Source organism: Panthera leo, chromosome B1 (assembly GCF_018350215.1).
Source record: "Panthera leo isolate Ple1 chromosome B1, P.leo_Ple1_pat1.1, whole genome shotgun sequence".
NCBI classification, from domain to species: Eukaryota; Metazoa; Chordata; class Mammalia; order Carnivora; family Felidae; genus Panthera; species Panthera leo.
In genome coordinates, this window is record NC_056682.1 from 139,716,115 (window position 1) to 139,728,660 (window position 12,546).

Consider the following 12,546-nt stretch of genomic DNA (forward strand, 5'->3'; position numbering starts at 1 on the left):
GATACTGAAATAGTTCCTGACTGGCATCCTTGCTTTCATTGTTGTTGCTTCCAAATACATTGTGGCATATCAGCCAGAAAGATTTTTGAAAAACATAGATCATAGTACTTTATCCTCTACCCCATCACAGAGGCTAAACTCCTCTAATGGGCTTCTATCACACTTAATAGAATATAAATGTAATGTAATGTAAAATATCTGAATTGTTTATCACAATTTACGAAGCACCACATAATCTGCCCACAGCCTGCCTTTCTTACTTCATCTTTCCCACAAAGCTGTAGCCATACTGCTTTCCTTTCTGTTTCTTAAATGTGCTAAGCTAATGCCTATGGTGACCTGCAAAAGCTAGGGATTTCTGTTTTCGTTCTTGGAATAGCTGGCTGCCTTTTTTTAGTCACCTAGTCAGTCATTCCCTGTCATAATTCCATATTTGAAATCTCTGCAAACCACCTGCTAATATGGACATTTACTTACTTTTGTCTGCTTTTCCTTCTCAACCAGACTGCTCTTGTTCTGTGCCTTCACTGTAAGTCCTAGAACAGTGCTTAATAGATAGTTGGTACTCAGTAAACCTTTTTAAAGTGCCTGGTTTCTATCCTCAAAGAGCTTACAAATCTGGTTGTATATCGAAGGTAATGTAAGTGAAAAGTTAAATGCATATGACAACAAACGAGATGCTAAAAGGTAGTATATGATTAAGTACTACATGAACTTTTTATCATAAAGCATCGATTTAAATAAAATATAAAGGAGGAGGGGATACTTCATTTTCCCCTTTCATCATACCAGTGAAACTGCAAGTTCTAAAAGCCATTTTCAACAACGGGGAGGTCACAGGTGGAGGTGATGGGGAGGAGACGGGAGGAAGTGCAGAATCAGTAAGCAGAGAATGTGAGTGCCCTTGGACCTTCAGCCCCGGCCCAAGATTGACAAGGACGGCCTACCTTGCCAGGGGATGAAATTCTTAATTATTTGGAACTTGGGGGTAACGCCAGTTGGATGGAATATTTTGAGGTACAACTTTCCGCTCCTAACGAGTTCTGCGTAGGCTTCTCCTCCCTCCCTCCCCCCTTTCTGCCCTCCGCCCCGCCCGTTTGGCTCAGCAAGTTGAAACTACAAACCAGGTTTACAAAGAGGAAGTTGCCTTAGGGAGGTAGACCCGCAGCAAGTACAGCTGGCAGGATGCCGGCGGTAGTGGGGATGGGGCGGAGGCCACCACCTCCCTTGGAATTGCTAGGCTTTGGTCTCGCAAACACAGAGTGTTTCTGCACAGCTGCTGAAATAGGCCAGGCCTGCAGGCTATACGGATATGTTTAGTATCTAGGGGACACTTGTTTTTGTAAACTCCTTTTACCCTTTCAAAATCTGGCAAACGTTAGTCAAGTTGAACTCAGGCACGAACCCACAAGTGTGCGTGTGTGCTTTCAGATCAGGCCCCGCCCCCGCCCTCAGACGCAGGCTGACACACAGAGAGAGACCTGGCCAGATCTTGCTCTTGGCCTTGATTGAAGCGGCTTCCCTGGAATCGCTAGCCCCAGGGCCCGCTCTGCCTCCTCCCCTAAAGGGGACCGCCCGGCTGCGCCGCGCCAGAGCAGAACACTGGGAAGAAAGTTTGGAGCGCGGGCGGGGGGAGTCGGGCCGCCGGAGGAAGGGAACGAGCGGACGGGGATCTCCGCTGCAAGTTTGCGCGGCCGTCCCCGCGTCCCGAGGGCGCCTGCCCCGCCCGGCACTGCAGCCGCCGGACATCAGCGCTCCGGGCGGAATGGGGCTTCGGGTCGGGGTCCGCGGCTGCCCCTAAAGGCTCGGCCAGAAGCCTGGAGCGAACTTCTCCTGAGCGCTGTCGCCGTGGGCCCTCATTGTCTGCAGGAACTCTGCGGAGGGGGAGGACTGGATCGCTCTTCCACTGGGATTCGTCAAGAGTTCCGGCGGCAGCTGCGGCGGTTGCAGTGTCTCCCTTTGTCCTCCTAGGACCTCCCTCCCTTCCTCTCTCCCTCCCTCAGTCAGTTAGTGGGTCCTGCTGCCCCGGGCGCCGGCGCCCTCGCTGCTCGCTGGCCCCCACCCCAGGGTGCATCCCTGGTAACTCCTGCCACCTTAGCGTCCCCACCGAGTCGAGTCGAGGGGGCTGCGAGCAGGAGGCAGTCGCAGGCCCCTGGCCGCAGGATGGTGGCGGGGCTGTCCCTGGCCCGCAGTCCCGGGAGCTGGCTGGTCCCTGGGCTGTGGCTGCTGGTGCTCAGCTGTCCTGGGGGGCTGGTGAGCGCCCAGGAGCAGCCCTCCTGCAGAGGAGCCTTTGATCTCTACTTCGTCCTGGACAAGTGAGTGCCGGAGGGAGGTCCAGGGTCTTCTGTTGGTGGCACTGGATGAGCTGTGGCTGAGGAGACAGAGATGTGTGTGCTCTCTGGGGAGGGGTGTTGGAAACCCGAGGACGGGTACTTTGTGCCCTGTCCAAAGGGCAAGCGCTTTCTTATCTGTGCCGGCTGTGTGTGTGTGCGTGTGCGTGTGTGTGCGTGTGCGTGTGTGTGTGTGTGTGTGTGTGTGTGTGTGTACGTGTGTGTTGTGGGCGGGGGGGAGGTGATCGTAGGAGCCCGGAGCTGCTGGGCTCTCTGGGGAAGTAGGGTAGTCACTGTTTGCCAGTCTTGGGGCCTCTTGGGAAATGGGAGCGTGTCTGTTTGGGGCAGCCGTCTGCATCTCTGTAACCCAGACGGGCTTGTTCCTCGCCGCGCCCCCCCCCTCCCCCCCCCGCCTTGTCCTTACCTCCTCACTGGCTAGTTTGCCTGGTCTTATCCTGATCACTGCGCTTTCATTGTGGCCAGGAAAACCTAGGGTCCACACACTCAGGGTGTTTTTCATTTCCTGTGAGGGGAGGTTGTGTTTATTTTGAAGAGTTCAGATCTACTCCAAACAATTGGGCAGGTGGTCCTAGAAGATGGCTTGATTTCCTTGATTCTTCTAGCACCTAAGTTTTAGCTACTGATACACTTATTTTGCTTGAAGAAGAGGTCAGGTTACCCTATGTAAATATTTTTTTTTTTTTTGTTTCTGTTTTTGTTTTTTCTGATCAGTTCGTTTTCATTTTACAGGTCTGGGAGTGTGGCAAACAATTGGATTGAAATTTACAATTTTGTCCAGCAACTTACAGAGAGATTTGTGAGGTATTTCTCCCACTTTACTTTTCTAGGTAGGGAGGTTTGAGGTGGAAGGAAGTAGACTGAAGTGTAAGGTATCCCTTTTTTGAAAACTTTTTAGGGAGAGTCTTTACTGAGATGTTGATTTTTCAGTGCCTCAAGATCATTATTACATACATGTAGTTATTAGGACAGCCCTTCAGTTCTTCAGGGCTTTTATCATCTGGATCCCAGAAATTTGGCTCAGGCCCTGGGGAAGCATCTTCAAATACTATTCCAAATGTCTTTTCCTTTCTGAATTTTCATCTGTTTTGAATTTAAGTTATGCTTTCTCATAATTTATCACATTAAACAAATTTTATGCTAATAGTATCCATAATATATTTTTCTTTCCACACAGTTCTTAGCATTGTAGAGGTCCTCATTAAGAAAAAAAAAAGTGTTGGTAAACTTCAAATGAACATGTGTTAATAACGCACTACCAGAAAAGGCACTTGTGTGTGTTTAAAGAAAGAGTTGTGTTTACCCAATGTGTGGGTGTGTGGCTGGTTTAAAATTTAACTGTTCTATATATGCAATAAGCCTTACTAGGAAAGACTGGTTTTCTCTCCTATAAAAAGCATAACTGCTATGAAATCCAGCTTACTCTCTTATTTAGAGGTAACTAGAAATTAGTGGCATCTCTGTTTAAAAATAACCCCAGGACACCAGGCTTTTGAGCCTTCTTTTTCTTTCTTTTTTTAAAGGAAAAAATGCAACGAGCAAATGCAAGTTTATCAAGATAATGCAAAGGACACAAAAAGGAGTGTATCATTAAATATTGCTTCTTTCAGTCTTGTTAGCCCAAATGTTTTCTGTAAAACAGGCTTGGATGATCAAAACATTTTGAAAGTCATGTTGCAAGTAACTTCAAACAATCTGTAGAGGCCTAGGCAATCCTTGCTTTCGGTTATTGGCAGCAGTAAACTTATCCCTATAAAAATGTATGCTTGTCCATGTTCAATCATCAGTCTCCTGCTTAAGAAGCCAAGTATAACACTCTCATTTCTGGACAGGGTCTGAAGTAAAACTGTCTAGGAAAGAAAAATAAATAAGCCCTATATCTTTAAATGTTAAAGGCAGTAGAGACAGTTGTTTATAAATTTTCTGATTTAATCTGAGAGTGCAGAACGTATCACACAGATTTTGATCGAAAGCAACGGATCCTTTCAATACAACGTTTTTAAGAAGTGGGGCCTTTATTTATTTGGTCTGGTTTGCACGTTGGAATTCTGTAATACACAGTTCTCTGGCTCAAATTTAGTTGCTTAGTTACTGACTCATAAAACATTGTAGGAAGTGAATAAAGGGTGACTGCTGAAGAGAATGACTTCAGATATGGATAAGTCTTTGAGATCATTCTGATCTTTAGTTTACAGATCTTTGTTTCCTGTCTGCAGTTTCAGATCTTAGTAATAGTTGCATAGAGTGTCATGGAGTCAAGAACCATTACGTGAGATAAATGCCCAAGCTTAAAGGATGTAGCTAACTGGGGCAGGTGTTGCCATATAGAAATATGATGTTTGAGACTTGGGCAATTGAAAATGTCTAATCAAACTAATTGCTTGGTCTCTTTCACATTGTCCATGGCACTCTGTAAGTATTCTTACTTCCAGATAGCTTTTGTTTGAACTCCTATCGTAATTGTGGTGATTAAATCAAACCAGCTGCTCCGTAGCCCTAAATATTGTTAATGACAATCACTCAGAAGGGTCTGGCTTCCTTTAAGGAGATGAGGTAGAACCAAGGGAAGAAGTGTTTTCTACAAAAGGATTTTACATTGGCCTAGAATTTATCTTTCTAGTTAGTCTCTTCCTTAAATGGCCCTATGGGTCATGGAGGATTGCTTGAGTGCTGAGAAGCACTGATTGAATCCAAAATGGCTTATGCAGTAATGTTAAGCAGAGTTAGTGTATCTATTTAGGGAGTTCTATTTAAAAGAAGCCTGGGCCATCAGAGTCCGATTTTAACTGAGACTCCATAACTATATATCTGTATTGTATCAATATTTCTTTTAAAAATGTTTTAACTGCCTCTTTTCTTATTTTGCAGCCCTCAAATGAGATTATCTTTCATTGTATTTTCTTCTCAAGCAACCATTATTTTGCCATTAACTGGAGACAGGTTAGTGCATTATCATTTCACTGTAGGCTCTTAGTAGAGACTAATCTGGAAGGAATGATTGATATTTCCAAGTGGTGATTCGGGCCTCTCAGTGGACTCAGACAAATGCACAGACAATTCAGCTCTCTTCACTAATAGAAAGGAAAGGAGGTATGCGTAATATAAAAGACCAGATAATCTGAAAATCAATATCATTCGTATTGTCCATGGAATGTACAATGAAACCCAGATCTCTGCCTTAGTGGTGTATTTGCTGTTTTCTACCTCTCTTTTGCTATAAGTAGTTCTACATCTTTCTTGTTTAAATGTAATATATTAATCGACTAGGAATTTGCAGAACATTAGGGAGGAGAGAGATACAGATCTCTTTATAATTACTAGATTCAGGAGACATCACAGATCTTCAGTCTTATGCTGAGGTCCACCGATGCTGAATATATTTATCCTTGTAAAGGAACTTGCTAGTTTTATTTATAATGTATATACATATAATATTATATATAAATTTATAAATATATACAAATAAAATATATATTATATGTTTAAATATATATAAAGATATATAAATACAAATACAAAGATTATACATGTAAATGAAAAAAATATATAATCTTGTGAAAGCTGTGTTTTGCTTAATATGCAGATTTCTGAAAAGTTATACTTGAATACAGCTTTTTTTATAAATTATTTTTTTCTTTAAAAATGTCAAGAGAACATAATTCTTATTTGTTTGTTTCAATTTTTTATTTAAATTTTAGTTAAGGAACCATAATATTTAAAAGGACTCAGGGAAAGAACTTATTTATACTTCACAGAATTAATTTGGAAATTATGTTTATATATATGTACATATACATATGTGTGTGTATATATATATATATATATATATATATGTATATACTTCTTTTTCTTTTTTTTGAAATTTATTTATTTTGAGAGAGAGAGAGCACGAACATGGGAGGGGGAGAGAGGGAGAGAGAGAATCCCAAGCAGGCTCCATACTGCCAATGAAGAGCCTGACGTGGGGCTTGAATCCATGAACCTGAGATCATGACCTGAGCCAAAAACCAAGAGTTAGATACTCAACCGACTGAGCCACTTAGGTGCCTATATATATATATATATATATACATATATATATATATATATATATACACACATACATGTATATACATGAATGAACTTATAATTTATTTGTGTTTTAAGTTTTACTTTTTCTGGAGAGGAAATAAGCTCTGTAGGTGAGGAGTCCAGCTTATGCCTTCAGTCGTCTCATCAATACTTTCCTTCCATACTTTCTTGTATGCGTCTGTGTGCCATCAAGAGCCAGAGCAATAGTAGTCCCTTATAACCCAGCTACAATAGCTTTCTATACCTGGTGATTTAATACTCTTTGCCTCCATGAGAAGAAATTTTGTTCATTGCCCAGCTTAATTTTCAAAGAAACAGCTTTGGATCCAGATAGTTCTAAAGGAGTCTATTCATTAAGAGAAAGAAAGAACAGTGTTAACACTTATGGGGTGCATATGCAGGGAAAAGCACTTAGCATAATGCCAGACACATAGTAGACTCTCAGTAATTGTCACCTGCATATGTTGTGTCAGGTTCTCTGTTAGGCACTTTACATATGGATCTTCCAGCACTTGGAAGATGAAGTGTAGTCATTGGTCAACAAAATTGGTATTGCTTAGACATGCGTAGAAATGGTTTAAATCGTTAATCTAGATTAGAGATTTTTCCTTTATCACTGGTTGAATCTAATTGAGGAAAGGAATGGGATAAAGAGGCTTCTATTTCAAGAGGCAGCATAAACATAAGCATTTTGCAGTTAAGAGTCACTGAACCAATGTACTAGCCAAATGGTCATGGACAAGATACTTAATCTCTTGATGCCTCAGTTTTGTCCATCTATTTGCGTAATGATGACAATGATGATTGTGATAACAATATCCGCCTCTTAAGATTGTTGTGAGAACTAAATTCAGTGAATGTGGAGAATGCAGGACAGAGTCTGGTACGTTTGTATTCAAGAGATGAAAGCTTTGTTGTTGTGATTATTTATTACTATTATTATTGTTTGGATCTAGGGAATATGTAGTATTTTAGTGGTTAGCGAGGAATTATGCTTATTTAAAGGGACAATTGTCCTGCTTGAAAGGATTTATAATATTCTAGGAGAAATTTCAATAATGCGACTTGCAACTTATATACAGTTTGCTCCTTTCTCTATTAAATAGGGATACATTCAGTTTTTTTTTTATTTTTTTTAATTTTTTTAACGTTTATTTATTTTTGAGACAGAGAGAGACAGAGCATGAACGGGGGAGGGGCAGAGAGAGAGGGAGGCACAGAATCAGAAGCAGACTCCCAGGCTCTGAGCCATCAGCCCAGAGCCCGACGCGGGGCTCGAACTCGCGGACCGTGAGATCGTGACCTGAGCTGAAGTCGGACGCTTAACTGACTGAGCCACCCAGGCGCCCCAGGGATACATTCAGTTTTAATGAATTGCACTATTTGTGACATGCTGAACTAGTATGGGATGGCAGAAAGTGCACTAAGAGGGCCTAGGTTACAATTACAGCTGTCCCACGTACTGATTTAGAGACTTGGGGCAAGTCATCTACTCAACGTGTCAGTTTTTGTGTCCATGAACTTCGGATATAATTGGCCATATTTTTTTTCTCTTTTTGTAATTTTTATTATTGATTATCTGCTATTTTCTTAAGAGAGTTATGAAGGTCAAAATAAGACATTGCATAAAAAAGTACTTTGTATATCACAGGACAAAGGATATTGTTTCTTAGTTGTTCTTTTACTAATTTTATTTTATTAAATCAGTAACTTCTCAAATTTCTGTGGTTCTGTGTATTTGGATATAGGGTCACTTGTCATCTATTACACATTCTCTGGTATGTGGAAATCTTTCACATATTTAGGTGCAAAATCACTGAACAAATGTTTCCACTACTATTGTGGATCTTTGTTTCAAAGCCTAGAAATTGGAATTCTACATGTAAACACTCTTGATGTCACATATCACACTCACAAAGAGAGCCGGGTAAATGGGAAACATGGCAGATTTCACAATTTCGGTTCTGTTGCTCATAAATCTACAGTACAGTGATTATTATGAGAAGTACTGCTTTCATGTTTTTCAGAGTATTGCTAAATATTTTCAGGAGAGATGAATCAAGATTGGAAGGCAGTAAGTCCTTATGATAGTGCAGCATCTTCTTACGGGGTTTCAGCATGGGGTCCACTACTATGCAAATACATGAATAGAATAATAAACTTGGCAAGAAAGGATCAGTTATGCATTTTGCATACTCATAGTATAAAAACTTTACTCTTTTAAGTGTTTCAGTGAAATACTTTCTTCTTTTCTCTCACCCCCATGATTTTTGTCCTCTGTGTATCTGTTAGCCCATCCTTCCACCTACCTACTTACCTGCTTGCCTACCTTATATATGATGTACTGAGCATTATGGGCTCTGGGACCAACACAGAGATGAATAATCCAGTGTGTGTGAGAGGAAGGAGTGTGCACATACGCATAAATAGCTCAGGGCTGTATCATAGGATCAGATAGGAGAAAAGTGCCATGTTGATTCAATATGGACAAATCCAGCCTCCCAATAATAGAGATTTGAATCAGGACTAATTTTAAAAGATATTTTTTTGCTATTAGGCTGCATAATTGGGGATGGTGAACCATGCTCACTTCAGTTCAATGTGATCTTAATGATGTAAAAGTGATTTAGTTGAAAACATTTAGTGAACAGTTATTATGTGCTAGGCAGTGTGCAAAATGCTTTCCATTCATTACCTCATTTCATCCTCATATTAATACATGTAATACATACTATTATTATCTTAACTTTACAAATGAGGAAATATCAGCTAAGAAATGTAATGTAGCTTATCCAAGGACATACACTTAATACGTGGGGAGCAGTATATTAGCCAGAATGCTCTTTTAAAGTATAAAGTAGAGCATGTCACTCTCATGCTTAAGGCAGTTCTAATGGCCTAGAACAGAAGGCACATGTCTCCTGGTGGCCTCAAAGCCCTACCTGATGGCTTTACCCAGTCCTCCTCTACAACATTGTGTGCCGCAGTTTAGCCCACTGATCTTTCCATTCCCTGAGGTGACTGAGCTTGTTTCCAGATTACAAATTTTGCTCTCCCTCTGCCCCAGAACTTCCCCTGGCCAGCTCATTCTTACCATTTAGGCACCATCCCATGTGTCCCCTTCTCTAAGACCCCTAGCCTACAGGATCAAGTCTACAGGAACCCTGGCCCTCCTCCCCAGAAATCTGTCACAATACTCTATTTGGTTATCAGTTTTTGAAATTGTTCTATTAATTAATTAATTTTTATCTCCATCACCCTACCATAAATTGTGAGAGAGCAGAGGGGTCTTCTTTGTCTTGTTCGTTCATATATTCAACACCAGAACAGAGCCTGGCACACAGTAGACGCTCAACAAATACTTGTTGAATGAATGGTTGAATTGGTCTGACACTAGAACCTGAATTATTAAGCACTGTCATATATTTTCTTTCTTTGAGAAATGAGAAATGATGACTTAGATTTTCTTTCCTATTCTTATAGATCAGTTATAAACATTTCCAACTCTCTTTTTTTGAATATATTTTTAAAAAATTTAATGTTTATTTCTGAGAGAGAGAGAGAGAGAGCGTTCATGAGTGGGGGGAGGAGCAGAGAGAGAGGCGGACACACACTCCAAAGCAGGCTCCAGATTCTGAGCTGTCAGCACAAAGCCTGAAGTGGGACGAGAACTCACCAGTGGTGAGATCATGACTTGAGCCGAAGTTGGACGCTTAACCGACTGAACCACCCAGGTGCCCCTCCGATTGTCTTTTTAATATATTTGTTCCCCATATTAAAAATAAATCATATAATTGTTTGACCTGAGAAGTTTCCATAGGCAAACTTACAGAAAATTAAATAGAAGTCATTTGATTAAGTTTAGATAATATATACATTTCTGTTATTTAAAAAGATTTCTTCTAATTCCTTAAAATCTGAGTTAAAAATTTACTTGTAATAAAATAACCCTTCATAAGAATTGGGAACTTATAAATTGATTCATTTATTTTGCACAGAAATTTGGCAGTATCTGTAGAAGGTTAGAAGTTTCCTATCAGCCATTCTACTTTTTAGGACCATGTTCCACTGAAATACTAGCACCAGTGTGCAAAGATAGGTATGTGCAAAATTGGACACTGCAGTGTCGTTCATAATAGTGAAAAACATTTGATCTAGATGCTTATCAATTGATACTGTAATTAAAACATATATATATAGAATGGGATACTATGTAGTCATTAAATGAATTGGAAAATCCATATATATTAACATGAAAATTTATTTAAGATACATTAATTGGGAAAAGCAGGAACAGTCTGCTAAGTATGATATTATTTTTCTGAAATAAAACCAAAAAATCTTTAACTGTTTTTATGGTGTGTGTGTGTGTGTGTGTGTGTGTGTGTGTCTGTGTGTGTGATCATAAATGCATGGAAAAAAGTCTGGAAAATGTGCCACAAACTGCTAAGGACAATACTGTCTTCGCAGTGAGATTCAGGGTGGGGAGAATTTTAATTTTTTAATTTCTATACACTTTGGTTGTTCAATTTTATTTCAACATTAATTTATTATTTGTAAAAATTTAAATAAATGCTCAAATTAAAAAAAAGAGGGGGGTTAGAGAGAAAGCATTTGGGAATAACATATCCAATTGCTACCTTGGAGAGTCCTGAAAGCTCCTTGTTAAAATGAAAACACCAGGAGTGGACCTTGAGTCAAGTAGACATGGAAACTATATACTAGTTGTGTACCTTGGGCAAGTAATTTCATCTCTTGTCGGCCAATTCTTGTCTGTTAAAAGGAGCTAATCATTTCTCCTGTAGAGCAAGGTGGGGATGGTTAAAGACATATGATGCATGAGAAGGCCTAACTGATGTTGGGTGGAAAGGGGTCTCAGGCTGAAATGGGATTTGGAGGTTATCAGTGTATACTACCATCATTATTTTCATCCTAATGTGCAAGGATTCTAACAGTAGTATGGAGACGTCAAATGAATTTGCTCGAAGTGACATGGCCAGGTAGTGAGAGCTGGGATTCACGCCCAGGTCTGACTCCTGAGTGTAAGCACTTAACCACTGCATTGCCTCAGAATTTCTATGTTCCCTCTTCCCCACGTCTCAAAATTAGTCAGAATTTGTCGTAATTCAAAGACGAATTCATCCTCCAAATTTACTCTGTTCTCTTACAAACTTTTTTGCAGTTTATCCGTCATGCGTTAGGTGAGAAGTGACTATAATTTTTTGGTTGTTGCTAATTATATTAGGGAAGTAATTACTTCTGCTTACAAAAGTAAGTTTTGGCCAGACATTGTACTAATCCTGAGAGGTCTGGGCAAGATAGCAGCTCAGATTCTAGTCATGGATGTGGTAATTGTTACTTTCGGTGCAGTCCTACATCTGCTTTATATTCTAGAAAATTAAATACATTGTTACTCAGATCTGGGAGACAAACCCGCATACTGAAGTGGTTAAATGTAGAGGTCAATTTCTCATGCCTCAGTAAAGCATAGTGAAATGGCATAAAAATATACAAACTGCAGCAAGTATGGACTTCAGGTGTGAACCATGTAGCATACATTAGTAAGTGTAGACTAAATTGGAGGGAATGTTTTTCACAAGAAACAGATTGTGCAGAGCATCTTGTAAGCAGATATTTTTGAGTCCAGGACCGTTACCTTGGATTCTTTGGTTTGGACTTTGGGCCACGGAGACATTGGCATATGTTGGTCTTAGAGTGACATGCTAAATAAACAATGAGCAAGTTTTTATATAAAGTACAATAAAGTTAGCTAAACCTGTTAGTTCCTAAGATATTAGAATGCATTAGCAATGTTTGTGCTTAGAAGAAAACTCCTTCCCTGCTTTGTAACCTTTAAACATTTTTTAAGTTGAGCTAGTAGAGAGCAATTACTTTTTGCAGTTTATCCTTCATGCAGTAGGTAGTATAGTAGTATATAATAACATGATTAAATAAAGTGGGTATATTTCAGTGAATGAACAGATTTTCCTTCATTATTTTTTTTCTAATTTTATCAGCTTAGTTAATATCGTGTTTTGTTATTATTATTTTTTTAATGTTTATTTTTTGAGAGACAGAGACAGACCAAGCATGAGCAGGGGAGGGGCAGAGAGAATGGGAGACACAG

General features: G+C 40.0%; 1 protein-coding gene across 1 annotated transcript in view; it reads left to right on the top strand.

Moving 5' to 3' along the window:
* Positions 1-1,980: 1,980 nt before the first annotated feature.
* ANTXR2 (ANTXR cell adhesion molecule 2) overlaps positions 1,981-12,546 on the top strand; it is a 149,702-nt gene continuing 139,136 nt past the window's right edge. Inside the window, exons 1-3 of the mRNA XM_042936106.1 lie at positions 1,981-2,315; positions 3,081-3,152; positions 5,217-5,288. Of these exons, the coding sequence (XP_042792040.1) occupies positions 2,164-2,315; positions 3,081-3,152; positions 5,217-5,288 (296 nt within the window). The 5' untranslated portion in view covers positions 1,981-2,163. The remainder of the gene's footprint in view (positions 2,316-3,080; positions 3,153-5,216; positions 5,289-12,546) is intronic.